The sequence below is a fragment of the Aythya fuligula genome, chromosome 21 (genome assembly GCF_009819795.1).
Source record: "Aythya fuligula isolate bAytFul2 chromosome 21, bAytFul2.pri, whole genome shotgun sequence".
NCBI lineage: Eukaryota > Metazoa > Chordata > Aves > Anseriformes > Anatidae > Aythya > Aythya fuligula.
In genome coordinates this window covers 1,606,529-1,633,905 of record NC_045579.1, presented here as the reverse complement: position 1 = coordinate 1,633,905, position 27,377 = coordinate 1,606,529, and the positions used below count along the sequence as shown (strand labels likewise).

Here is a 27,377-nt window from a genome sequence, read left to right as displayed (position 1 = left end):
CACTGGGGACTTAGAGTGGTGTAGCAGATGTTTCTCCTGTATTACATGTGACAGCTCTGCATAGGAAGAAACTTTCTGACCTATAGCATTTGTTTTTTAGGACTCGCTTGGTTGTATGTATGCTTATGTTACCCTGGGGGATTGTGGTGATCATAATGTAGTTATCTTCATTGCAGAGGAGATGAGCTCAATGTATTTGTATCTGTTAGCTGTGTTTTGTAGGAAAAGGTGGACAATGTAAAATAGCCAATGGGATGGCTTACTGAGCAGGTGTGAATTAGACCCAGTGTGCCATGTACGCACACAAAGCTTTGTGATGCCCGTTACAAGTACTGGCTGAAAACCACCATCTGGTTTATGTGTTGTAAATTAGTGTTTATCCTGTTACCTCATCTATGATGATGCTGTCTCACCACAAAGAATAATTAAGTCAGTAATTAATGACTATTAGATCATTAGAAGTTCTGCCTAGAAGCTCTCCTGTGTAACAGTAACAATAAAACACTGCTGTTTTTGTTTGGTAGGTGGCTCTGAAAAATTGCTGAGAGTGTGCCTGAACCTCCCATACTTTTTGCGATACATAAATCGGTTTCAGGATGCAGTGTCAGCCAACTCATTTTTTATTATGCCAGCCACCGTGGCAGATGCCACTGCTGTTCGTAATGGGTAAGACTGTGTTGTCACTTTTCTTTGGTATGTGTTGAGTACACCATATGAGAGAAAATAAATGTACTAGCTTTGCGGTATCTATTATTGTGTTGTTCCTATGGACGTGTGATGTGTGCATTGCATATTGCATTGTTGAATCTTAACCTGTGTCGTTTCTGTAGATTTCACTCACTGGTAATAGATGTGACCATGGCACTGGATACTCTGTCTCTGCCTGTGTTGGAGCCCCTGACACCCACGCGGCTCCAAGATGTGACTGTTCTTGCTCTCAGCTGTCTCTATGCAGGTGAATAGATTTTTAAATTTTTTTTTTTAAGAGCTTAAAGTCGCTCTTGCTTCTGCTCTGGTTTGTTACCTACATGTCTGAGGCTCAGCCCACCTTTATTTCTCACAGACCTGAAAGTTATGCACCATGCTGCATAGTGTGGGGACTGGGTAATATGAACATTGTTCTAGTGGTACTGCAGTTCAAATTTGTTCTGCAAATGTTCTTGTCAGTTTCTGAGAGACTCAGTGACTCTACACATTCTTAATTGCCTGTAATTTCTGTTCTCTTATGTTGAGAGCGTAATACATTTTTGTGATTCTTATTCCTTCAGCCTAATTGGTTATATCCCCAAATCATCCTTGCTTCCCTGGGGTGGTTTTAAGTACTCCAGAATCCTGAGGGCTTATATTGGTATGGGTAAGATTTTAAAGAGTTGGTAATTGAGTAAGAAGGTTGCCTTACAAATGGAATTGAATTACATGGTAAAACATTTCCTCCTTTACTTGTTTTCACACGCTTACTTCTGTAGGACAAAACCTTGCTGTTTCAGGTGTACTTCAGAAAGATTTTTTTTAATCTCTCAGCTGCAAGAATATATATTCACAGCTCTCCTGAGTTCATGTGCATGTTTAATACTGCTTGTTTTGTGTACTAAATGGCAACGTTGAGTCCCAAGAATGGCTCCTAAGAAGACTGTTACCTTGTTTTCGATCAGGTGTGAGTGTGGCAACTTGCATGGCCATCCTACATGTGGGTAGCACTCAGCAGGTTCGGACTGGGTCAACAAGTTCTAAAGAAGAAGATTATGAAAATGATGCTGCTACTATTGTACAGAAATGTGTAAGTAGATGGGAAAGTGTGTGTGTGTGTATTGTTTTCGTTCTCGGCAAGTGAAGTGTATAGAATTTGTATTTATTTCCATTGCAGTACATATCTGTTATTTCTAGGCACTAGTCTGGGGAATCAAGTAATTGGGTGGCTAATTGTGGAGGGGAAAAAACAGTCTGGAGTTCTAAAAGTGTGGTTTAGTGTGGTTTAAAAGGTGGTTTGGTTATTGCCCAATCAAGTGCTTAAACATTACTGTGGTTTGGGATTTATTTGCAGCTTGAAATCTATGAAATGATTGGACAAGCCATCAGCAATTCACGCCGTGCAGGGGGTGAGGTAAGATCTGTCTCTCTTCAGGAAGCTTTCTCACTGTTTTTGTGCTGATGTATTTTGGCATTTGGACTTAACACGATTTTTTTTTTATTTTTTTTTTGCCTCCACTTTTTGGGTGATAGCATTATCAGAACTTCCAGCTGCTTGGGGCTTGGTGTTTGCTAAACAGTCTCTTCCTCATCTTGAACCTCAGCCCCACGGCCTTGGCTGATAAGGGGAAGGAGAAAGATCCATTGGCTGCTCTTCGCGTCAGAGACATTATTGCTCGTACGAAAGAGGGCGTTGGGTCTCCCAAACTAGGACCTGGGAAAGGGTATGTAAATACCCCACTGAAGTAATCATTGTCCATGTATCTAACCATGTCCAGCAGGCAACTACTATGGAGTCCTGTTGGTCTCCCCATTGGAAATTCAAGTCTTGATTCTTGAAATATAGTAGTCATCTCTTCTTTCTTGGTTTATCAAAGCAGTTCCTGTCACTTCACTCAATCTTTTTTATTTTTTTTTTCCCTTGAAATTACATTGTATCTTTTATTTTTCTGTAGACATCAAGGGTTTGGTGTTCTGTCAGTGGTGCTAGCAAATCATGCCATCAAATTGCTGTCATCTCTCTTTCAAGATTTGCAAGTGGAGGCATTACACAAGGTGTGTAGGTAGTGTGTGTGGTTCTTGTGAAAGGTTCTTTGCCTTTTCCACCGAAAGACACTTCAAATTCTCATTTCATCGTTGTCCTACAGGGTTGGGAGAGTGATGGTCCACCAGCAGTGCTGGATATCATGGCTCAAAGCACATCAATACAGAGAATCCAGAGGCTGATAGATTCTGTACCTCTCACTAATTTGTTGTTGACTTTGCTATCTACATCCTACAGAAAGGTAGGAACGGGCATACAGCTGGGGAAGTTCTATAGCTCAGCCACTCCTACTGAGTATCATCTGCATGCAAAATTATCTCTTTATAAACTATGCAGATGCAAAGAAGTAGTTAGAATTCTTCTGTTAGAAGCTGTCAGTTGGGGTATCTCTCTCTTTTCAGAGATGTAAATTTGACAAACTTGTTCTAACAAATTTTTTTTTGTAAGCACAGTGGTATTTATGAATTTAGCAAGATGAAAAAACTATTCAAAACAGGTGCTTTCATGTTAAAGCTGGTACTCGAAGTGTTACAAGGTTGGCACAGATTTATTTTTAAAAGTCAGAATTTTTATAAATTTTGATATCTAACTTAAGGTAGAAGAGTTGATAAGAACTGTTAATAAATTAACTGAATAGAATTTACTAGAAGAAAATGAGAAAATTTAGAAAGATGCTCTTGTTTTCAAATTCTTGTCTTTCATAATCCTAAAATTTAATTTATTCTGGTGTTCTAAGGCTTGTGTCTTGCAGCGTCAGAGGAAGGGCTCCATGAGCAGTGATGCAAGTGCCTCTACTGATTCAAATACTTACTATGAAGATGATTTTAGCAGCACTGAGGAGGACAGCAGCCAAGGTAACAGAATTTGGGGCAAGTAACTTAAGTCAGGATTTTATGCTTTCTTAAAGACGTAGTGGAAACCTGGATACTGTGCTTTTGTCTTCTTGGACTGGAATGATATGTAATGCTAAAAATATGAAACTGTAAGATCTGTTGGCAGAAGTAATGCTGACTGTACTCTCTTCTGTAAACTTAAGCCAGAGTGGCTGGAATTTGGCACAGTTTGCTTCTTAGGAGAGTAGAAATTATTTCTTCTTGTAAATTCCTGCTGGACTGCTATAAAACTGCTGAGCCCTGTGATTGGAAGGGAGAAATGAAAATTGCAAATCCCTTAACTCCGCTCACAGAAACTCTACTTCAGTCCTTTTCTATGCTAAATAGTTTGCATAAGGCAATTGCTTACTATACCGTGCTTTTGTTTTTCTTGCCTCCTGTGTTAGATGATGATAGTGAACCAATCCTGGGGCAATGGTTTGAAGAGACAATCTCTCCAAGCAAAGAGAAAGTGGCCCCACCACCACCCCCTCCACCACCACCTTTAGAGAGCTCTCCTAGAGTCAAAAGCCCTAACAAACAGACTGCAGGAGAGAATGGGAACATCCTGGCCAGCCGCAAAGATCCAGAATTGGTATGGGAGCATAATAAATAACAGATGTGCTGCAGCATCGTTTACTTGACAGTAGCTAGCTGTGTTGACAAGTAGCATGATAAATGTCAGGTATTTTAGGTACACTGCTGACAGAGAATCAGTGACTGTCTAGGCTTTGAGGTCAAGAGTTTGCTTTACTCTTCTATTTGTTATTGCTATGGAAGCAAAGACTGAAGGTATCAGTTTGGGTTACAGAGGGAGAGGCAAAATGAGGGCAGAACTATAAGTGAATTAATTTGCTGGTAGAATGCTGTGAGCTCCAGCTCCATTGGATAAAGATAAAAATAAATACTTCAGTCAAGAAGTTAGAAACTTGCAGATTTTTCAGAGAATTATAAAATCAGTCCTGATAAGGAGCACAAAGTGCAGTGAGTTGCATTGCACTAAGTAAACTAAACCTGCACACCACTAACTGGGGTGTTGTTAGGGAACTCAATTTATTTTACTGATGGTTTTGGCTTTTTTAATGTTTTCTCATACTCCCTCAGATTTTTTTTCTGTTTCTACAGTATATTTTTCTTTTTCTTTTCAGTTTTTGAGCCTAGCTTCAAACATTTTGAACTTCATCACTTCTTCTATGCTGAACTCCAGGAATAACTTCATTCGCAACTACCTGAGTGTCTCTCTTTCGGAGCAGCACATGGCAACACTGGCTAGCATCATCAAAGAAGTGGATAAGGATGGGCTTAAGGGTGAGTGAGCAGAACTTCTCTGTTAGAGAGTACAAACAGTAGGATTTATAGAATATTTTCTTAGTTCCACGTGGAAATCTTAAATATAGGAGAGCAATAATGTTAAGTGGCTCAATCCCTGTATTATAGGCACATCAGATGAGGAGTTTGCTGCTGCACTGTATCACTTCAACCACTCCTTAGTGACCTCAGATCTTCAGTCCCCTGCCTTGCAGGTAAGTCTGTTATGAACATATAAGTGAAATAAAGAAGTGTTGGTGTCAGTTAATGCTACTATGTGGATTCTCTGTACCTAAAGTAGTGTGTTGTGATTCCATTTGCCCCCAGAGTATATTCTTTTGCAAACAGAGCTTGGAATATTTTGGATCCAACAAGTGGAATGACCTTTAGAATCATCCAGTACAAAACATCCTGCAGCATATAGGCTTAATATTCAGATAATCCACTGAATTGTGAAGGTGATGAAGGTTGAAGGGGAAGTGAGTTTGTATATTTTGTTTTGGAGACTTACCTCTATCCATGTGTTTGCCAAGATTCCTGCAGATTTACTTTGCTGTCAGGACTGATGACGAAAGTCATTGAAATTATTTCAGGGGAATCAAATTAATCTCTTTGCTTTCATGTGATGACTTGGTAGCCTCTAGGTTTCTTTGCTAGGTCATGGGCTGACCTGGCTTAACACTGTAAGTAGATATTGCTTACCACTCAGTCAATTCATTGCCTATACTTTTTGTTGACTGTTTTCTACTGTATTTAAAATATCCCCTGCCCAAAAACAAACAACCAAACCAAACAGAAAAACAGTTGTATAAACTTTTGGCTAGATCTGAAAAGAAGCAAGTATTTCTATGATCAGTAGAAGGGGTCTACTTCTGAATTCTTAACTACGGAATGATGTTGTAATTGTCTCATTTGATGTTTAGATGGGTAAAACTTGAATGTTTTTAGTCAACTAAATGACATTGAGCGAAGAACTTCTACTGTTTTGTTTTGTTTTTCAAAAGTGGTCCCAATACTATTGATCTTAATGTATCTGAGGAAGTGTTTTCATTTTCTGAGCTCTTTATTTTTTGCTCTGTCATTTCTGGAGAGGTACAACAATATCTCCCAGATAGTTGCTTCTGATTTGTTGTGATTTTTCAAGCCTTGAGGGGTACTCAGTTCCTAGTTTTTACAATAACAGTACCAGTCAGAGTAAATGCAAACTCTGCAAGCTGACCCGTATCATTCTGCCAAAGCGTAATCTCTCCTGCTGCGATTTTTGCAGTAAATGAGTAGAACTTATTAATGCCATTTTTTCTACATTGGAGGTGAAGTTCACAATTTGTTGTGTTTTAAGTAACAAAATGACAATGTAGTTATCCCTCAGTAGCTGTAATATTTGAGATAGGAAAAATATAGCTGTCCAGTACAGCTTTACAAGCTCTGAGAGCAACACTCTTTATTCAGATCTTGTTTTTAATTAAAGCAGCAAGAAAGACTTGACTCTTTTCAAGAGGTCTCTGTTTTGTTCTAGAACACACTTCTGCAGCAGCTGGGAGTTGCCCCTTTCTCTGAAGGACCATGGCCTCTCTACATCCACCCTCAAAGTTTGTCGGTGCTCTCACGACTTCTCCTCATTTGGCAGCACAAAGCCAGTGCGCAGGGAGATCCTGATGTCCCAGAGTGCCTTAAAGTTTGGGAAAGGTGAGATAATTTTGTGTTAAGTTGAAAGTCAGTCAGTCATCTCTTATCTCTCTGATTTTTTATTAAGTGAAAATTCCTTGGCACCAGCGTAACAAACACACGTGCGTGTGTTGTCTGAACACTGGTGGGTATGTGATGCTTGGAGGAGCAGAATGTCAGTCTTCTGTGTGGCTGGAGCTTTTCACCTAAAATGCAGGAAATGAACGAAATCAGTCATCAGAATGAGGATCTAGGTGGATGGAGGCTGAATAACCTACAGTAATGCTGTTTTTAAAAAAGGAAAAACAAATGTCTTATTTCAGCAGACTTTTAGTAGCTCACTTCTCATTTAGCTGACTCAAAGCCATAGTGGACTGCCTTTCCTGTGGACGTGAGTTCGCATCTCTATCTCCTTTTAAATGATTGTTCATATTTTCCATCAAATGTATTTTGCCTCTAATTGAATTTATGCAGGTATTAGAATTTGCATAGTCTCATTCCCATACATAATGTACTCTCCTGTGTTGTGCCAGGGGAGGTTTAGATTAGATGTCAGGAAGAATTTCTTCACAGAAAGGGTGATGAGGCATTGGAACAGGCTGCCCAGGGAAGTGGTGGAGTCGCCATCCCTGGAGGTATTTAAGAGCTCTGTGCATGTGGAGCTTAGGGATGTGGTTCAGTGGTGGATGTGGTAGTGTTGGGTGATGGTTGGACTTGATGATCTTTTGGGTCTGCTGCATCTCAACTGATTGTATGACTCTAAGTAGAAAAGTCATTCATAAACTTTCTCATTTTCAGGTTTGTGGGCACACTGAAGCAAAATGCCTTGCAGGGGACTCTTCCCAACGATACAGAAGATCTGAATGTTGAACATCTCCAGCTGCTGCTGCTTATTTTTCACAATTTTTCCGAGAGGGGCCGCAGATCTATCATGATGCTCTGTATCCAGACAATTGTGGAGTTAACAGCGAACATGGATACCCAGCAAACTTCTGTGCCACTTATTGTGGCTCGTCTATTCTTGGTGTTCGACTACTTGCTCCATCAATATTCCAAGGCCCCCGTTTACTTATTTGAACAGGTATGATTTTGAGATCATGTTCTGAATATGCAGCTGGTAACTAAGCAAAAATCTGTAGCAGGCAATCATTTGGTGTCCTCTCACAGCCTCTGTGAGTAACTTTAGTTTTGGTTCTGTTACCAACCTTTTATGTTATAACAAATGATTAACTACAGTTGCTGATTCCTAGTGGCAGGTTCAGTTAGAGTGTAGATTTCTCATGTAACTGCTGTTCAAAGAAATCCTAAGGACAGGATGAAAGCCCTGCCTTATCTTTCAAAATCATTAGTATTTTGGGTATAGGCATCATTTCAAATACCTTGTACACATTGTTATTGCTTTAGCTTGTCACTGTTTTTTGGCATTGTTCTCATTAATGAGATGCTAGTGTTTTGTGTGTGGCTTTTTCAGCTGTTGGAAGCTTGACCATTGATTTAAGCTGCTCATTCTGGAATAAAAGTCATTAGATAGCATTCTCAGCTTCCCTCGGAAGCTGAGAATGATTGTGTTTTAGCGTTGGGGCTGTTTGTATTTTGTTTCTTCTTTTGTTACTGTTGGGGTCTCCTTGCTTAATGATGAAGTTGCAATGTTGGTTTTTTTTCTTTTTTACTTAGGTGCAATATAATTTGCTGACTCCACCCATTGGCTGGGTGAGTGGGTCCCAGGACAATAGCAGACGAACTTCTGTCCCACTCTATCATGGTTTTAAGGAGGTGGAAGAAAACTGGTCTAAACACTGTTCATCAGGTAAGAAGGAAAATGTAAGGAATTTTTTATTCTAAGATTTGCTTTTACAAATAAATGAGAGCCTTTCCTACACCCTGGCCTGGGTACCTTTTCCTACTTTTGATGGGCGTAGTTAAAAACAGATTAAGAAAAGCATATAATTATACTTCAACGGTTTCATTAAAGACAATTATTATTGTCTCTAGGAATATGTTACAAAGTGATTCAAAATAAAGACGATAATACAGTACTGTCAAACTAAAACTCTCATTGTAAATTTTCTGTACTCTCCTTCCAGACGCAGTTCCACAGCCCAGATTCTACTGCATCCTATCTTTAGAAGCTTCTGAAGATGACCTGAACCGTCTAGATAGCATGGTATGTGGGATTTCTGTAAGCCTTCAGAGGGCAGTGTTGACTTGACAAGTGCCAGGGAAAAGAGACGAGAAGGAAAAACCTGATGAAGCAGCTAGAGCAGAATTTTTTCTCCAAATGGAGAAACATCTAAGAGAAAGATTATTAGAGTTGCTTTGCTTTCCTATCAGTTTGTTCCAAGGTAGTTTTTCCTGGGTTTTGTTTCCTCAATAAGTTTGTTGTCATCGAAGGCTTGCATAATGCATGCTGCATTGGAACCAATGTGTTGGTACCCTGACTGGCAAGAGAAGTACCTGACAGTACCTGACCTGTTAACTTCCTGAAGTTACATTTTGCATAGTTCTGGTCTGTGTGTATTCTGAATTCTTAGAGAAAATCTTGACTCTATATAAATGCAGATGCAAGCAATGATCCTGACTTGTGATCTTGTGCAGGTTTGTGAGGTCCTTTTCTCTAGGACTATGAAGTACGATGAGCTTTACACAGCCCTGACTTCACTACTTGCAGCTGGGTCACAGTTTGATACACTCAGGAGGAAGGAGAACAAAAATGTCACTGCACTGGTAAGACTGTATGCATTGCTGTAATGGTGCCTATATTGAGGAATAACAGGTTTTTAGATTTGCTGTTTAAAACAGGTATTCTTGATAGTGGTTGAAATAATTGAGAGCTTGAAAATCCCATGTGTAATGGTAGTATTTTTAGTGGTGGTACATCTCTCATGGGTTTTTAGTTCACAACATGTTTCAGATCTACTGTTCCTCCCTGGTAACTCCAATTTTTATGTAATCCTTGTCTTCTCTTACTCTTTGTTGCATACTTTGCTGCAAAATATGGAACGGTGTGTGGATGTGATTTGGCACATCTACAAGAGTCTAGAGTCCCTGATGGGATAATTTCAGTATAATGATTGAAACTGCGATCTTCCATTACTAATTAGTCCAACGGTACTTTTGTTTAGGAAGCCTGTGCACTTCAGTACTACTTCTTGATACTGTGGCGAATTCTAGGGATTTTGCCTCCATCCAAAAACTACATGAATCAGTTGGCTACAAACACACCAGAAATGAGTGAATGTGATATTTTACACACGTTGCGCTGGTCTTCTCGTCTTCGAATCCCATCTTACGTCACATGGATCAAGGTACGGCCTCATCATTGTTGTGGTGCTTTATAATGTTGTTGATAGTAAGAATGTCAGTCTCTTGTTCTTCCATGCTTACTACATGTGGGCTTTGTTGTGCGGGCATGGTGGTGAGAAATTGGAACTTCTGTCTGCATTTTCTGTAGTATTCTAGCCTAGTAGATGGCAGAGTGTGTTGATTACAGAGCACTTCTAAAGTGTGATAAGTCTTTTTTTTTTTTTTTTTTTGGCATCTATAGGATCACCTTATCAAGCAGGGCATGAAAGCTGACCATGCTGCTTCTCTCATTGAATTGGCCTCCAGCAAGTGTAGCTCAGTGAAATATGATGTAGAAATAGCAGAAGAATACTTTGCTCGTCAGGTAAGCTGGTGTGAATGCAAATGTGGACGTGGAACATCTACTTTCATGGAATGATTTGCACTTACAATTCCATTGCTTTGTATTTTAAGATATCTTCTTTCTGTGGCATTGACTGCACAACTATTCTCCAACTGCACGAAGTTCCCAGTTTACAGTCCATTTACACCCTTGATGCTGCAATTTCCAAGATCCAGGTTTCTCTAGATGAGCACTTTTCCAAGCTAGCTGCAGAAACTGATCCACAGAAGTCCTCAGAGATAACCAAGAACCTCCTGCCGGCTACGCTACAGCTTATTGACACCTATGCTACATTTACAAGGTACAACCTTAGCATCTCCAACAGAAATACAAGTTTCTTATGTGCATGGGGCTTTTCATTTTATTTGTTGTTTTTGTAGAGAGGTGGTTTGAAGTCCTTTAGAGTGTCCATTGTTTTTAAAAGGAGAAAAAGAGAAGCTTCACAAGCTATAACATGGAGTTTCTTATTTCTAAGTAGACTTCTTGTCTGATCACCCAAAACTTTCTTGCAAGTTTGCAAAAACAGTTTTTCTCTGAAGATGAAACCTCTTCTTACCACTTTCTAGGATAGTGCTGCTTAAGGTTATTTCACTGACATACTATTGAGACTGTCAGAGAGACCATCGAGGCTTTGTGTGTGTGTGTGTCTGTGTGTTAATTCTTAGATTAGGAGTTTGAAGTCTTCTAAACTCTCATTAGCCCCTATGTAGAAGAAAGCAAAAGTAAATCAGCTTTTTTCTTTTGAGCAGATACTTTTCCTGGTAAGCAGCTTAGAGGAGATAAAAGCCCAAAACACTTAGTGGTATCACATGAAGTATGGGGTAGAACTTCAGAAGTTTGCTTTATGTGTCACCGTATTGACACGTTTAGTTAAGAAATACAGAACTGCTTCCTGAAATGAATCCTTTCCCTCATGAATGCAGATCTTACTTGCTACGTAGCCTCTCTGAAGAAGGCTCCAGTGAGAACAAACCTTCTGAAGAGAAGCTACGAGGTTATGCTGCTGTCCTGGCCATTGCATCCAGCCGTTCCAAGTCTAATACCTTAGGTGAGTGTCCTGGATAGTTCAAATTTCCTTGTGTTTGTGGGTGAAGCTCTCTACAGTGCTGCCAACATTCAGTTTCAGAGCTGTATGCTGGCTAATGCATTCTTTTTCCTTCACCACCTTGTTCAGATAGTGTATTAACCTGTCAGCAGCTGACTGGGAAGTCTTTTCTTTTTAGTGTTGTAAAAGCTGAAAAAGAGGGGCAAGCCTTGAAAAGTAATATGTGGGCTTCTCTGGCTTGTTAAAATGGTTTTTATAACCATGTTGATGCTCCAGTGGAATGGCATGGCATACTGTGAAATGCTGGTATTTTGAAGACTGCTGTGAATTCGTATTTTTGCTATGTTTCCTGTTGTTTTAATAAGGTGAAAGTAACTGGAAACCTGATGCAAACTTCAGGGATAATTTTAGCTTGTAGAAAAGCATGAAAGTAGCCATCAGCGGAGCTACAGCTCAAACTTAGCTAGAATTGTGTCTTACTTAAATCATGATCTAGTTTTAAACAGTGATGTAAAATCATTTTCTTTGTTCAGTAGGACCCGTGACTCATTGGCTTATGATTCTGTATTGATTGCAGGTCCAACGCTTGTTCAGAATTTGCCATCAGCTGTGCAGACTTTATGTGAAACATGGAACAACATTCATACCAATGAGTTTCCAAACATTGGCTCATGGGTGAGTCCAGCCTTGTGGATTGATCTGACATAATCTCAACTATGTAAATTGCAGGGAATGATGGGTAGTTTGTCTTTCTGCTAAACAATTCTGATGTTTTTTGTGTATGTATCTGTCTCAATCCTTAGCGCAATGCCTTTGCGAATGACACAATCCCTGCAGAAAGCTACATCAGTGCAGTTCAGGCTGCCCACCTTGGTACTCTCTGCAGCCAAAGTCTACCTCTTGCAGCTTCCCTAAAACACACCCTTCTCTCTCTGGTCAGACTTACTGGGGATCTCATTGTGTAAGTGATGTTTTTCATATTACGTTCTTGCTGTATAGGTCTGTCTGCTGCTCTGAATGTCTGTCTTCATCAGACTGGTTGGAACACTTACTGAATTGGATATGTATTTTGAACTAAGCCTTAAGTGTACAATTCTAAATGAATGAAAAATAGCCTTTCTCTCTTGATGGGATATCCCTAAAACATAGGCTCCCTGATAGAAACATTTAGCCCTTCCGTTGAAGAAGAACTTGAAGAAACTGGGGTATAAGTTGAGGCAATATGGATCTAATTTGATTGTGTGTTATCATTCAGTTGTGCAATCTTTTCAAAGCATAAGAAGGAAGTGAAGTGAAAGAATTATTTTTTTCATAGGGATTTAACACAAAGATGGTCTCAGACAAAGTAGTTGTCAACACTGCAGACAGATCCAAAAGCCCTACTAAGTGATAATGTGACTGTCTAGGAGAGTGCTGTAGGTGTATGTATATGTGCAAAAATAACGTGTAGGTTTTTCCAAATGAGAACCATATTTCAGAGGGGAAAATAGCTGTGCCCACTGTATTTATCCCTGCTTTCTGAGAAGAGTTTTTGTCACATACTTCCATCCAGACTTACAGTTTACTGGTGTGACTTAAGATTTACGCAGTAAAGATGTTTCTATATTTTACCATATAGATAATTAAATTGTTTTCTTTTCAAGCTGGTCAGATGATTTGAACCCACCACAAGTGATTCATTCCCTGTTGCCCCTCCTTTTGGAGGCCAGCACAGAGAGTGTGGCAGAAATAAGCAGCAACTCTCTAGAAAGGATCTTGGGTCCTGCAGAGTCAGATGAATTCCTGGCACGTGTTTATGAGAAATTGATCACAGGATGCTATAACATACTGGCGCATCACTCTGATCCAAACAGGTAATGGACTGTGTGGCTTGTTGTTGTTTCCTGAGCAGCGCAACAGAAATGCAAAAAAATCAGCTTTGTTTTTTTATCTGTTGAAGACTATGATACTTGTTGACTGAAAATGTAAGACACTTCATTCACTTCACCAGAATTTTCAGTGTTGCAGTTTAGGCAGCATGGATTTTAATCATCTCTTCTAACTCTGGATAGATCATATATATATGGATAGCTTTTTTACTTAAGCAAATAGAAAATTGTGTAAATACAAGCACAAAATCAAAGTCAGACGTGCTGTGACCTGTCTTGCTTTATATTCCTTTGCCTCTATTCTTGTTGTTTATATGGCTAATCCCTGCTTTATCATAGTGAACTAGCCTGATTATGCTTCCTACCCCTTACTTGCTGTGTATATAGAGAATAAGCTTGATGTGCAAATGTTGCACATCATCTGAAACATAAAACTATTAGATGTGATGATACTGCATCTTTCTAACACTCATTCTCTCCGGATGGAAGGTATTCAGAAGATCTACTGTGCCTTCTGATAGAGGATGTAAAAGTAATTGGATTTTACTTGCAATATGTGTTGTGGAGTGGGGAAGAGCACAGTAGAGAACAGGTGCAGTGACACTAAGAGACAAAATATGAAAAGAGCAGCAATTTAGAGGCATTCGTACTGTGAGGTGTTTGAAAGGGCTGTATTATTCTAGGTTTCTAACTGTAACTTGCTTACAGTGTGTGCCACGTTTTTTCTGATCATTTGTTAGATTTGTTGGACTTAATGTGATGTTTGTTAATCAATTGTTTTTCTCCTGTCTCTTGGAAGGAGAACTTCTTTTAGCTAGTGGAAGGTTTGTAAGAATTGTTTTAGCAAAATTGTTCATGTATTGTCTCAGAATTATTGAAATTGTGCTTATATATTCTTATTTCACCGTGTCTTTTGATCTTCAGTGGCCTGGATGAGTCCATCTTGGAGGAATGCTTGCAGCATCTGGAGAAACAGCTGGAGAGTAGCCAAGCCCGAAAAGCCATGGAGGAATTCTTTTCAGAAAGGTAAAATTATCTTGAAAGTTATAGGGCAAGCACTTTCTCTTCCCTTTTCTCTTAGCTTGTCACCATTGACTCGTTAGGGATATTAATACTTTTGTACAGCACAATGCAGACTGTATAGGGATAGTATATCCTTCAAGCAATGCAGGAATTTGAAAAGACTTTCTGTGTGGGAGAGCACCTAGATCTTTGTTATTCCAAGTAAAATATTCATCAAATCCTTGTAGTGATAAGCAATGGGGGATCTTGTGAGAGGAAAGGCATTGGAAGGAGATTTTTGAGAGATCATGAATCATAGAATGGTCTGGGTTGGCAGGGACCTCAAAGATCATCTAGTTCCAATTCCCCTGCCACAGGCAGGGATGCCACTCACTAGATCTGGCCTGTAAGATGGTATAGTTCAACTTGCAAAATCCCAGGTTTTCTCAGGCATTGGCCCGGCTTAGAATTACGAAGGGTAATTATGATGGAAACATAGCAACAAAGCAATTTCTGTGGCTTGGCTGCTGAGCAGTGTTAGTACAGACAGTTACCAATCTTAAATGTGAGGACAGATATAATGAAATTGAAGTGGGAAAAAAATGGAATGGGTGCTCTTTTACAAAGCTGACTTATTTTCTCCTTCGTCATACAGTGGAGAATTGGTCCAGATCATGATGGCAACAGCCAATGAAAACCTCTCAGCGAAGTTTTGCAACAGGGTACTGAAATTCTTCACCAAACTCTTCCAGCTAAGTAAGTGATTGTGTTGAGTTTCCCTGTTATGCCTTTGTCCACTTACTACTGTTCTTGTATTAGAGAGACTGCAATAGGAAAATGCTTGAAAGAAAAGCTCTAAAAGGAAGTGGAATGACATCTTCATGCATAATAGTTTCCTATGATTTCTGTATGTTGCTCATTCTTTTCTCACTTCCTCTCTTAAGCTGCACATTTATTTGGCCATTTTTTCTTTCAATATTGGTAACAGCTAACTTTAGCATTAGAGAGAGATTTAAGTCTAAGGAGAAGTTGGTAGGTGAGCATTTTGTGCTCGTGTTCCTATAATGCCTGTCAGGAAATAAGTACTGCATCCTGAAGAAATGATATGTGCTTGTTATAGCTGATTACCTTTCATAAGTAGGAGAGAACACAGCTGCTTTGCAATTGGGTCCCGGTTCCAAGGAAATGTTTTATGTGACTGGGATCAGTTAAAAAGAGAAAGCCATCTTCAAACATGTTGTTCGTCACTCACTAGTAATTTTCTCCATCAGCTGAGAAGAGTCCTAACCCCAGCCTGTTGCGACTTTGTGGCTCTTTGGCTCAGCTGGCTTGTGTGGAGCCTGTGCGTCTCCAGGCCTGGTTAACCAGGATGACCATGTCCCCACCCAAAGATTCAGATCAACTGGACATTGTTCAGGAGAACAGGCAACTGCTGCAACTCCTGACAACTTACATCGTTAGGGAAAACAGGTGAAGTACACCTTTGTCATTGCTTTTGTGCACTGTTCCTTTGTTTTACTCTCTAGATGTGCAAATTAATTGAGTTGCTGATGGCTTCCTTTTGTCAGCTTTCAAATAAAATGGTGGAGGAATGGCTGTTTCCCATGCAGGGATTGCTGAGTCAATGCTCTTGCAATGTAGGCCTTAGCTGTACTTCCAGTGGGTGATGTGCAGCATCTGAAAGTTTCTTCTTTTTGATTAGCCAAGTTGGAGAAGGCGTGTGCACTGTTCTGCTGAGTACTCTCATACCAATGGCAACGGAAATGTTGGCCAATGGTGATGGCACAGGCTTTCCTGAACTGATGGTTGTGATGGCAACTTTGGCCAGTGCAGGACAAGGCGCGGGACACCTCCAGCTTCATGGTGCTGCTGTTGATTGGCTAGGCAGATGGTAAGAACAAACGGTATACTGCTGTTCATTCATTTGCATCAATTAAAAATGACTTCTCTGATCACTGGTGGACAGAAGTGCATGTTTACTGATACATGCTTATTTTGTAATTTGTTATTTGTTATTTGTTATTTGGAGGAATACAGAGTGTCTGAGATGGTGGGTGGGACATGAACTAGCCTAAGAACAACCATGTGATTTCTTTGTCTTTTCCACTCTTGATGGTTTAAGTAATTACTGCATTGATACATTTCCTGTCACTGATCTAGAGCAAGCTAAGTGGTTAGAGCTGTTAGTGGGAACTGACTTTATACTTCCCAAAGACAGTAGCAATGATATTCTCTGCTGTCTTGTGTTACAGCAAGAAATACCTGTCTCAAAAGAATGTGGTAGAAAAAATGAATGCCAACGTCATGCAGGGGAAGGTAAGACACGTGGCTGTTGTTTAATTGGCAGGAATAAATCTTAGGCAGCAGCTGTATCAGCTGTCTTGTTTTGATTGCAGTGAGAATTTGAAAACAAAATGGTCAGGAATGTGTGTGTTATGTTTTCCTGCCTTATAGCAGCTATAATGGGATATAAGCGTTGCCTCTCATTTTCATATGTCTCTAATTCATAGCATGTAACTATCCTGGAGTGTACATGCCATATCGTTTCTTACTTGGCTGATGTCACTAATGCACTGAGCCAGACCAGTGGCCAAGGACCAAGTCATCTTTCTGTTGATGGTGAAGAACGGGCAATTGAGGTGGATTCAGACTGGGTGGAAGAGTTGGCAGTGGAGGAGGAGGACTCTCAAGCCGAAGATTCGGTAGGTGGTAGTCAACAGTTAATACTGCAAATGAGATGAAGATTTATGTTGCATCTTCCAGATCAGAATTGTTTGTTATAGATTGAGAGTTTTTTACTTATTCCTAATGTGAGACAGAGTGAAGAACCTTAGTCTCAAATCTGGAAGAGAATATCTGTTGTTTGTGTTTAGATATGACTATGTGATGTTAAAAGGTGTTTATAGAAAACGGAGAGGAAGAAATGGAGTGAGATGAGTTTGTTCTAGCCTATTTGTTGTTCAGTTACTAGCTTTTGTATTAGTACACATCTTAGATTAGGCTTTTAAGTACTGTTGGGTGAAAAGAAAGCTGTTAACTCATTTTTGAAATTTTGTCATCCCAAAATATTAATTTGTCACTGTTTTCTGTTTCTCAGTTCACTCTTTCTAGTTCTATAAAACGTCACCATCTCCTATTTTTGTGTGGTTTGATATACCAGTTGCCTTACTTTAGCTAGGTGGTGCTAAAACGCACTGTTCTTAAAATGCACATGTAACATATGCGGAATGTATTCTGTACCATGAGCCTTTACTGAAGCTGTTTAGTTCTAAGACCTTACTAAAACATCTTTCTTCTTAACAGGATGAAGATTCTCTTTGTAATAAGCTCTGTACCTTCACCATTACACAGAAAGAATTCATGAATCAACATTGGTAAGAATCTCTCCAAACTCATGGTCAGAATTTCACCCTGATATTTCCGACCATTGAGAAGAAAACAGTGCAGTCTGTAGAGGCTTCCTGAAGCACTGTCTTTAATAACTCACCTGACTTCTTTTGTGCAGGTATCACTGTCACACTTGCAAGATGGTTGATGGGGTTGGTGTTTGCACAGTTTGCGCTAAAGTTTGTCATAAGGATCATGAGATTTCTTATGCCAAATACGGATCATTCTTCTGTGACTGTGGAGCAAAGGAAGATGGTAGTTGCCTGGTAAAGTGTCTTGATGTCAAAATTCAAGTTGTGATGTCAAATTTCAAGCTGTGTATTCCTGTGGTATTTCAAGTCTTTTGCAGAGGTTTATGTTCTGCAGTAAGTTTTGTTGTGGTAAGAGTACTAAGATCTGAAGGCTCTGGCTTTACAATGAAGCCTCCTAATACACAGTTTGTCTGGTGATTTATTTTTTTTGCACCAAATAACTAAATAAGTGCATTGGCAAATCTCTGTCCTGGTGGCGACTGGGATTCTACCTACTGATACAGCATTTGCAAGTTAGCTTAAGCTACACAGCTGTCAGATACTACCTTTCCCACATTTTCCCCTAACAACAAAGAAATTTTATATTAAATGTGAAAGCTTTTCATATACTTGGGTGGAGAGTGGCATGCTGGCTACTGTTTTCATTTCTTAAAAAATGCATTTTAAGAGAATTTACTTCTCTTTCTTTGAAATTGCATGAATCTTGTTGCCATTGAAATCTATATTCGTTCTGTAAGTGATGAATTTGAGTCTGGTTTGAACTTTTAGCATTTGTGTCATCTGCAGGCTTTGGTGAAGAGAACCCCCAGCAGTGGTATGAGCTCTACCATGAAGGAATCTGCTTTCCAGAGCGAGCCTAGAGTGCCTGAGAGCGTCATTCGACATGCAAGCACCTCTCCTGCAGAGAAAGCCAAGGTCACCATCAGTGAGGGGAAGGGCCCTGATGAAGAAAAACCCAAGAAGAGCAGCCTGTGTAGAAATGTTGAGGGCTGTCGAGAGGAATTGCAGTCCCAGGTATAATTATCAGCTAGCTGTTAAAAGGTTCATGGTTTATGTTGAGGATCTCAGGCGAACTGTGGTGGTTATCAGTTACGGTACTTGATTTTTGGGGTCTTCTTTATGACAGTAGGGATCATAGAGGCAGCTTCAGGTTTTGAAAACTTGTTGAAATGCAGATCTTCTGAGGACCCAGCAGGAGCATCTTGAGCCTCACTTGTGATATTTGTTTCTTGTAGGCCAACTTCTCCTTCGCTCCTTTGGTGCTGGAGATGTTGAATTTCTTAATGGATGCCATTCAGATAAACTTCCAGCAAGCCTCAGCTATGGGGAGCAGCAGTCGTGCCCAGCAGGCTCTCAATGAGCTGCATACATTGGACAAGTCAGTAGAAATGACAGATCAATTGATGGTATGATACTAAAGGGGCTATTATTATCAGTAATTAGATTACGGGTAGATTTTAAGCAGAAAAAGTGATGCACTTTCTTATGCTTTGTCTGCTACTAATGGCTCAGGTCCCAACTCTTGGCTCCCAAGAAGGTGCATTTGAGAATGTCCGTATGAACTACAGTGGTGATCAGGGCCAGACGATCCGGCAGCTGATCAGTGCTCATGTGCTAAGACGGGTGGCGATGTGTGTGCTGTCATCCCCACATGGACGTCGGCAGCACCTGGCTGTGAGTCATGAAAAGGGCAAGGTGAGTTCTTTCATGCTGTAAGGACTCTCTAACTGTGGAGTTGTAAAGGAAAATGAAATAGCCTTAGAACACTGAACAACAAATTGTGATTTGGGCCACCTGTCCTCAAATCTGGTTCTTCTGTCAAGTACCGTATGGCTTAAAATAACCTCTGATTTTTCAGAGAAAAGAATTTTTGCAGCAGAAGTGGTGAAAACAGTAAGGACGCAGTCATAGAGATGAAATAAAAATGACGTTTTCTCCCAAATCCTAAAGTTGGGAAACTAAGCTCATTTTGTTTTGCAGATTACAGTCCTTCAGCTCTCAGCTCTGCTGAAACAAGCAGACTCCAGCAAAAGAAAATTGACACTCACGCGCCTTGCTTCTGCACCTGTTCCTTTTACTGTACTGAGTCTAACTGGAAATCCCTGCAAGGAGGACTACTTAGCTGTGTGCGGACTGAAAGTAAGTGTCTCACTAACCCTTTTCTAGGCCCTTGGAAACCTCATCTCAAAACCGTATGTATTTTTTTCTTTTAAGGAGCTAGCTCAGAGCCAGGTCCAAAGATCTGTCACTAATTCTAGCTCATGAATCACTTCTTTACTAGATAAGTGAAGTAAAACAAATGGTACATGTATGAATAATGCTGTAAAAGGGACAGTGTCTCAAAATAATACTTCTTAGTGTTTTTAGGTCAAACTTAAAGACAGGAGTCAAGAGTGCCTTAGTCTGTAACAACGAGTATTTTGTAGCAAGGACCCCTTTTTTGGTATTCTCCCAAATTTGGATTCAGCTTTCACAGTGTAGAATCCACAGATTTCTTCTTTATCTAAGAAACATCTGGACTAGACTTTTTTTTCTTACTGACTTCAGTGTCACTCATATTAAGTGCAGGAATTTAAAATTCGTACTACATGAATCATTATTGAAGCTGAGAGGAATGCCAGCTTTTAACTCTGTTCTTGGCTTGATAGGAATTCAAGTATTTTGTTCCAATATTTGACCTAATCTAATACTACTATTTTCATTACTCCAGGACTGCCACGTGTTAACATTCAGCAGCTCTGGATCAGTCTCTGACCATTTGGTACTTCATCCCCAACTAGCTACAGGAAACTTCATCATTAAAGCTGTGTGGCTGCCAGGATCTCAAACAGAGCTTGCTATTGTGACTGCAGACTTTGTGAAGGTATGTTTGGCCATAACCTACTCGTGAGTTGTGGTTGTCTTCTTTCAGGCATTACATTCTGGGTCTCTTGATGAGTTGTATGTAGAAGAAGGTGGTATTCTTAGAAATAAATTAAAGATGTAAATTTGTGGTGTTTGGCTAGCGTAAGAAAAGGCAGAGACAACACAGAGAAAAAAAAAAGAACTATAATATGTAATATAATAATTTCTTTTCTCAACTTTTATCCATTTGAACTGTGGGGAAAAAAAAAAGTTTAATAACCTATCAGTTAACTCTTTTCTTGATTTCTCCCCACAGATTTATGATCTCTCTGTGGATGCCTTGAGCCCAACATTCTATTTCCTCCTACCCAGTTCCAAAATCAGGGATGTCACTTTCCTCTTCAATGAGGAGGGAAAGAACATAATAGTGATCATGTCCTCTGCTGGGTACATCTATACACAGCTCATGGAAGAGGCAAGCAGTGCCCAGCATGGACCATTCTACGTCACCAATGTGCTTGAAGTTAATCATGAGGACCTAAAGGTACTGGTGACTTCTCTTTCTTGTAGTATAGGAAATGTGTCTTTATTAGTCTTACAGTTGGAGGCAGAAGTGTTTTTTTTTTCTTTTTTTGAAGTTCCCTCATCTAGATTAATGAGCTTGGCATTCCTTTAAGAGAAATACCCTTGCAGTGAAAGGGAGTGGGGTTAAAAATGAACCCCCTTGATCCTTTCATCTAGGAAATGAAGCGTGTTTTTCTGTGCCTGGCTGTGAAGTTACGCCCAGCAGGGTATCTCAGTACGGAGATGCCTTTGGAGCAGTGCTGTTCTCTGCCTGAGGCTCTCCAGGGGTGCAGTAACCAGAATGGATAAAGTTACTGACTGTTGCTGAAGCTGTAGAGATGGAGTGAGACTTCGTATCTCGCCCATAGCTGGTTTATAGCAGCTCTGTAGTCTTGGGGCATGCTAAGTTACAGGTGACTTTTAAAATCCATCCACGTTTTACTCAGTGCTTTTCCCCGAGCCTGCTCCGAAACAGGGAAATAGATGAGAAGAAGGCCCACAGGAAAGCTCTTTTTATGAGCTGGGAACGTGGGGAGAGCTCCATGTGAGATTGTCATACAACATTCAAGCACACAGATGTGGTAACTGAGGGCTCTAACTACAGCCTACAGGTATGCAATCTCAGTATCCCATTCAAAAGCCTTTGAAGTATCTGATGGATGAGTTCACTACAGAATTTAGCTTCAAAAATTGTCATCTTGGGCTGTTCTCTCTTACCAGTGGGGAGAGGGCTTTTGGAATAATTTGATCAGTTGAGAAACTTAAAAGCCTGACTGCTTGAGAGTGTTTTGGAGGATGCATATTTATCTTAAATGTTTTTTTTTCTCTCTGATCTTACAGGACAGTAATGGCCAGGTAGCCGGAGGTGGTGTGTCAGTGTATTACTCCCATGTCCTACAGATGTTGTTCTTCAGTTACTGTCAAGGCAAATCCTTTGCAGCCACCATCAGCCGGGCCAGTCTGGAAGTGCAGAGGCTATTCCCAATTAACATAAAGAGGTGAGACTCGGCTGCAAGGCTCCCCTGAGGTTTTCCTATCTGGTAATAAATAGTAATAAATATTGCTAATTGACAACCCAGTTTCAAATGGCCAAAGCCTGTGGTAAAGTTCCTCTTTGAGTGATGTTTTCTTGTTAATTTGCATGTTGCTCTTGGCCTAGTATTGGATGATTTGAAACCAGAGCTCACTCTTTCAGCAGTGGGATGTGTATGCATCTCTTCCCACTAGGATTTCACAGCAGAAAGGTGGCTTCCGAGCAGCCATGCTGCACTGTGTGGAGCTGCGACTCATGCGGCAGCTGGAACCGATGGGATTACCCTCCCTCGCAGAGGCTGCAAAGCAGGAAGCCTTTGTTTCCTTTCGGCACCAGTACTGCAGTGGACCTTGTGCATTGTGCATACTAAGGCTTATTTTCAGGCTCCCTTGCAGGAAACCAATCTCTTTTTTCTTGCCACATTCAGAACATAACACGTCCTGTCATCTACTCTGATAACCTGAGCTGGGCATTTCAGCCACAGATTCCTCGCTAGCATGACACAAAGCCACTATCTTGAGTGGGCCCCATAGAAGGGACACGTTCCATGAGCTTTCTGGCCCCAGTCGAGCTTGGCTTAGTGTTTATCAACTTTTTTTTTTTTTTTTCCAGTAAACAAAGGCACAAAGATTCTACTGCATTGGTCTTTGTTTAGGGCTGCTGGGTGTGCTGAAACATGGAACAGTGTCCATGGAACTGTGTGTTCACCTGGATTTTAACCTGTGTGCCAGACTGTGCTAGAATGTAGCAATGTGGTCTGTTGGTACCCCTAATAATAACCTGATAACAGGAGCACATGCTTTAAAAAGATAGCTGAAAGCCATTTTAAAGTTACATTCTTGGCTTTGGGTATAAAATATTACCAGGTAAGTGTCTTACCTTGAGTTTTCAGGGCTTCCTTGAGAGATCAGGGCCATGTATGGGAATGCTTGTGCCTTTTGCCTACTTGACACTTTCTCATGTTTCTCACCTATAAACTGGGTACCTGTGTTCCTAGTTGTTCAGTGATTTGAATTCCTACTGTGGAAGAAGCTTTAACTGATTTAACGGTGGTGGGTTTTTGTGTGTTTTCACTTGTTGCTTCTTAAATCAGTGTCTTTTTGCCCTTCATCTCTTGCAGTTCAAATGGTGGGAGTAAGACTTCACCAGCATTGTGTCAGTGGTCTGAAGTCATGAACCACCCTGGCTTGGTGTGCTGTGTTCAGCAAACCACAGGTGTTCCACTGGTGGTTATGGTGAAGCCAGATACCTTTCTTATCCAGGAGATTAAAACCTTGCCAGCCAAAGCAAAGGTTTGTTGTACTTCCCTTTCTTTTTGGTCCTTCAAATGTAGTCTCTTCTTGTTCCAATAACAAGATCTCTAGACTTCTTAATGCAAAGAACAGCAGTTGTCAGGTCCCTTCCTTGACTTGCATTACCTACTTTTGCAGATTCAGGACATGGTGGCCATCCGACACACAGCCTGCAATGAGCAGCAGAGGACGACTATGATCCTCCTGTGCGAAGATGGCAGCTTGAGGATCTACATGGCAAATGTAGAGAATACCTCCTACTGGCTGCAGCCCTCTCTCCAGCCTAGCAGTGTCATCAGCATCATGAAGCCAGTTCGCAAGCGCAAGGCAGCTGCAATTAGTAAGGGACTTCTCATGTATCTCATGTAAGCTAGCAGTAGCAAATACAGATGTGAAGATTGAGCAGCAGCGTGTAGATACTTAAGACATTCACATCTGATAATTAGCATTTAACCTCAGGGCTGGGCTAAGTATTGGCTAAAGTATGGGTAAAATCTTCCCATTGATGTCTGTAACAATACATAGCTATCTGGCTAGCACAGGCATTTCCAAAGAAGGCAAGTTCATTTTGCTGTTGCTTTATCATAGCTTTGCCTCTTAAGAATGTTTCTTGCCAAAAGCATCCATCTCGTCTCTTATAGCAACTCGCACATCCAGCCAAGTGAACTTCCCTATTGACTTCTTCGAACACAACCAGCAGCTCACAGATGTGGAGTTTGGAGGCAATGACCTGCTGCAGGTTTACAATGCTCAGCAGATAAAGCACCGGCTCAATTCCACTGGCATGTATGTGGCCAACACAAAGGTAAATGGGGAAATTCGAGCATTCTCTTGGACTTCCAGGTGACGTTATTGTCTAGATTGATAGTTTGCCTTTGTGATTTGTCTTCTGCAGCCCGGGGGTTTCACCATTGAAGTTACAAACAATAACAGTACGATGGTGATGACAGGCATGCGGATTCAGATTGGCACACAAGCAATAGAGAGAGCACCCTCATACTTGGAGATATTTGGCCGCACCATGCAGCTGAATATGACCAGAGCTCGTTGGTTTGACTTCCCTTTCACTCGCGAGGAAGCCTTGCAAGCTGACAAAAAATTAACTATCTTCAGTAAGTCATTGTTAATTGTTTGCTTGGACTGCCTGTTCGCTTTGCTCAGGCATGTTGAAGCTACTTTGCTTCAGCTCATAGCAGGGAGGGTTTCCACAAGCTGTTGATTTGACCTGACCTCAGAAACAGTTTGAGGAGCAGATCTTGCACACCTAATAGCTGTTTCTTTAGGGCCCAGTTTCTTGCTGCAGCAGGTGAACATGCAGTAGCTCAGCTCAAGAATTTTGGGTGGCGGTAATAGAGAAGGGAAGTAGCCTTGAAAAGGAGATGAAACTGTCAGGTCGGGCATATATTGACACAGCACAATTACTGTCCTTGCCTTAAGAGGCTATGCTTATTTTTATTCAAAAGAAAAAGTTTTGTTAGTCTTTAAGAAATTTCTCTCATCACCATAGTTGGGGCTTCCGTGGATCCGGCTGGAGTCACGATGATGGATTCCATAAAAATTTATGGCAAAACCAAAGAGCAGTTTGGATGGCCTGATGAGCCCCCTGAGGATTTCCCATCTGCTTCAGTGAGCAATGTTTGTCCCCCAAACCTAAATCAAGGGAATGGTACTGGAGACACGGAGTCAACTACCCCTGCTGCTGCCAGTGGGACTGTCCTGGAGAGGTATTGCTGCAGTCTTTCTTTAATTTCTCCATGAAAATGGATAGTTGCTCTAGAAGGCACCTAGGTACCTTTGTGTGCCTTTCAAAACTAGGAGAACTTAAGGAGTTAGCGCGTTGTTCTCGCTGCTGTATAAAACAACAGCTGAAAAGTTAATGGTTGTCTCCTAAGGAGAACTTTGTGCTCCCTCTTGATTCATCTGGTGGATTAGAGGGATAGATGTGTGCGCATGCTTTGTATGCTCAGTTCACTTGTTATAGGAGTCTTGAAGAGCTGAAAGAAAATTCTGCTTTCTTGGTGCTTTTTCTCATTTCAAGTTAGCCCTCTTTCATTCTCTGGAGCTCACAGAGTTTAGGTCTCTCTGACGTTCAGTTCATTTTGAGGAGGACTTTGTGTGTGACCTTGCTTTACATGTGTGGTTCCTAACAGGTTAGCAATAGAGCCCGTATATTACAGGCTTTACTGTGGTGGAGACAGTGTTGTTTCCCCCATCCATATCCATACTGAGGGTCAGAGCACAAGGGTGAGTTGGGGGATATATTTACAGAAGAAAGGGAACTTTTTGTATATCCATCCCATTTTCTTTCTCTGGGCTCATACAGCCTGTGCCATCAGGGTTGTAGAAAGACTGGCAAGCTAGCAAGGACAGGAGGGCAACAGGTCATAGAAGAAATAACGCTGCTGAAAAATGAGAGCACTGTAAGGTATATGCCTCTTGACTCTGAGTAAATCGTGGCTGATTGTCTTGCTGAAATTCTCACATAAAGGTTCAGAGCTTGAAGTAGTGGATACATCCAATCGAAGGATCTATTTGGACCTATTTTTTCCTGCCCAGAATTTCTCTTTTCTTCCCTTCTCTGCTGTGACATCTCCACAAGATGTCTCTCTATGCACAGACATGCCTTCCATTTTTTTGAAAGCAGTGGAATTATATCCTAAAAACTTGGAACCAAAGGAAACTATTCTTTTTATTTTTACTTACATGTTACAGAACGCAGTGTGGTTACCTTATAAAGGGTCTCTTGAGTAGGAACAACTAATGGCAGGCAAGAGGCAGCTTTCCTTTCAGAAGTTCGGTGTCTGTACTTCAAATTTAACCTTCAGTTGTGCTTTAAGCAGTGTGCTTGGCTTCTCTGTGCTAGGTGGCCTGGATCTCCTTCATTTGTTGTGCTATTAGGCAAGTGTCTGCTGCCCAAATAGAAGAGCCATGCTTAGATTTACTGTATATATTGCACTCCCAGCTTCATGATTTCCCTATTTAATTTGCCTTTTGCTTAGGATGTGTTCTAGGGAGTTTTTCTGTGAGCTTTACACATATTTTTTTTTCTTTTTCCTTTTTCTTTGCTCCCCCAAAGTTCTGAAACTGAGTCCCTAACCACCCTGGACCGGTTAGTATGCCATCCTTTTCTCTGCACGAATGAGTGTGTGTCAGAGAGGCAGACACATGTGGCTTTTGTTGACTGTTTTTTTGTTTTCTAAGTGACATTTGCTTCTTTACATTCTGGTCATTGCATGGCAGATGATTTAGCAAAATGTAAAGACGAAGCGGTTTGCAGATTTTTTCTGTACACAGCATAACTGTTGCTTGTTTGACAGACTCCTCTTTTTGCTTTGTCCCTCCTTACGTCTTTTTCTCCCACTTATATTTCCCTACTAGCTTTGTGAAGGGTGACTGAGGGTAGGGGATTTCAATTTTATTTATCACCACCAGGCCAGAGAACTGTTGTTTCTTCTATCTCGTATCCAATCCTACACTGTTATTTCTCCCCTTAATGCTGTCTCTTCCCTCCCTCTTCCTATATTCTTGCACTGCTCATTCTGGTGTGCCAGGGGGCATTTCAGGTAGTTCTACTGCGAGATGTGAAGTGGTGCTGCAAGGGAGAGTCAGCACCTTGCTGCAAGTCGTAAATAAGGTTCTCAGTTGGGGCAAGTATTTTACTAGCCTGCCTTATTGCTGTCAAAACTTTGCATCCATCTCTCGCTTGGCTCATACCTGGTGCTCAGAGCTAATTTTCCTCTGGAGTACTTTGCGCTGAAACTCCAAATTGGAAAGAGCAACCTGTGTGAAAATAGCAAGCGAGTAGAATCTTGCTCCCTTAGAAAAGTCGGTTACGCTTTTTCCCATGTGTCATACCAACCCTTGATCTGCAGTCATATGTACGTACGTCTGTGGGCCATGGTGAATTGGTACTGTCAAGACAATCCAAGTTATCCCTGCTGCAGGCTGTGTAAGGAAGTGTTTTATCCTCTTTGGTAGAGAAAAGCCCCTGTCTTTCAGCTGTGGATTATTAAAGCAGTCCTAAGTTTGTCTGTGAGCGTGAGCCAGGT

General features: G+C 40.8%; 1 protein-coding gene across 1 annotated transcript in view; it reads left to right on the top strand.

The window, feature by feature from the left end:
* UBR4 (ubiquitin protein ligase E3 component n-recognin 4) overlaps positions 1–27,377 on the top strand; it is a 77,812-nt gene that overhangs the window by 6,401 nt on the left and 44,034 nt on the right. Inside the window, exons 7-49 of the mRNA XM_032201420.1 lie at positions 525–666; positions 831–955; positions 1,653–1,777; positions 2,042–2,101; positions 2,221–2,411; positions 2,643–2,742; positions 2,835–2,972; positions 3,468–3,585; positions 4,011–4,198; positions 4,752–4,911; positions 5,041–5,126; positions 6,428–6,597; positions 7,375–7,657; positions 8,251–8,383; positions 8,661–8,740; positions 9,172–9,300; positions 9,699–9,881; positions 10,121–10,243; positions 10,333–10,562; positions 11,185–11,309; positions 11,884–11,981; positions 12,110–12,267; positions 12,950–13,159; positions 14,099–14,200; positions 14,832–14,932; positions 15,448–15,646; positions 15,879–16,067; positions 16,429–16,492; positions 16,687–16,878; positions 17,480–17,550; positions 17,682–17,829; positions 18,382–18,609; positions 18,831–19,001; positions 19,108–19,290; positions 19,576–19,734; positions 20,306–20,458; positions 20,756–20,983; positions 21,844–22,001; positions 23,157–23,328; positions 23,467–23,668; positions 23,970–24,133; positions 24,224–24,440; positions 24,836–25,052. Coding sequence (XP_032057311.1) covers positions 525–666; positions 831–955; positions 1,653–1,777; positions 2,042–2,101; positions 2,221–2,411; positions 2,643–2,742; positions 2,835–2,972; positions 3,468–3,585; positions 4,011–4,198; positions 4,752–4,911; positions 5,041–5,126; positions 6,428–6,597; positions 7,375–7,657; positions 8,251–8,383; positions 8,661–8,740; positions 9,172–9,300; positions 9,699–9,881; positions 10,121–10,243; positions 10,333–10,562; positions 11,185–11,309; positions 11,884–11,981; positions 12,110–12,267; positions 12,950–13,159; positions 14,099–14,200; positions 14,832–14,932; positions 15,448–15,646; positions 15,879–16,067; positions 16,429–16,492; positions 16,687–16,878; positions 17,480–17,550; positions 17,682–17,829; positions 18,382–18,609; positions 18,831–19,001; positions 19,108–19,290; positions 19,576–19,734; positions 20,306–20,458; positions 20,756–20,983; positions 21,844–22,001; positions 23,157–23,328; positions 23,467–23,668; positions 23,970–24,133; positions 24,224–24,440; positions 24,836–25,052 — 6,673 coding nt within the window. The remainder of the gene's footprint in view (positions 1–524; positions 667–830; positions 956–1,652; positions 1,778–2,041; positions 2,102–2,220; positions 2,412–2,642; positions 2,743–2,834; positions 2,973–3,467; positions 3,586–4,010; positions 4,199–4,751; positions 4,912–5,040; positions 5,127–6,427; positions 6,598–7,374; positions 7,658–8,250; positions 8,384–8,660; positions 8,741–9,171; positions 9,301–9,698; positions 9,882–10,120; positions 10,244–10,332; positions 10,563–11,184; positions 11,310–11,883; positions 11,982–12,109; positions 12,268–12,949; positions 13,160–14,098; positions 14,201–14,831; positions 14,933–15,447; positions 15,647–15,878; positions 16,068–16,428; positions 16,493–16,686; positions 16,879–17,479; positions 17,551–17,681; positions 17,830–18,381; positions 18,610–18,830; positions 19,002–19,107; positions 19,291–19,575; positions 19,735–20,305; positions 20,459–20,755; positions 20,984–21,843; positions 22,002–23,156; positions 23,329–23,466; positions 23,669–23,969; positions 24,134–24,223; positions 24,441–24,835; positions 25,053–27,377) is intronic.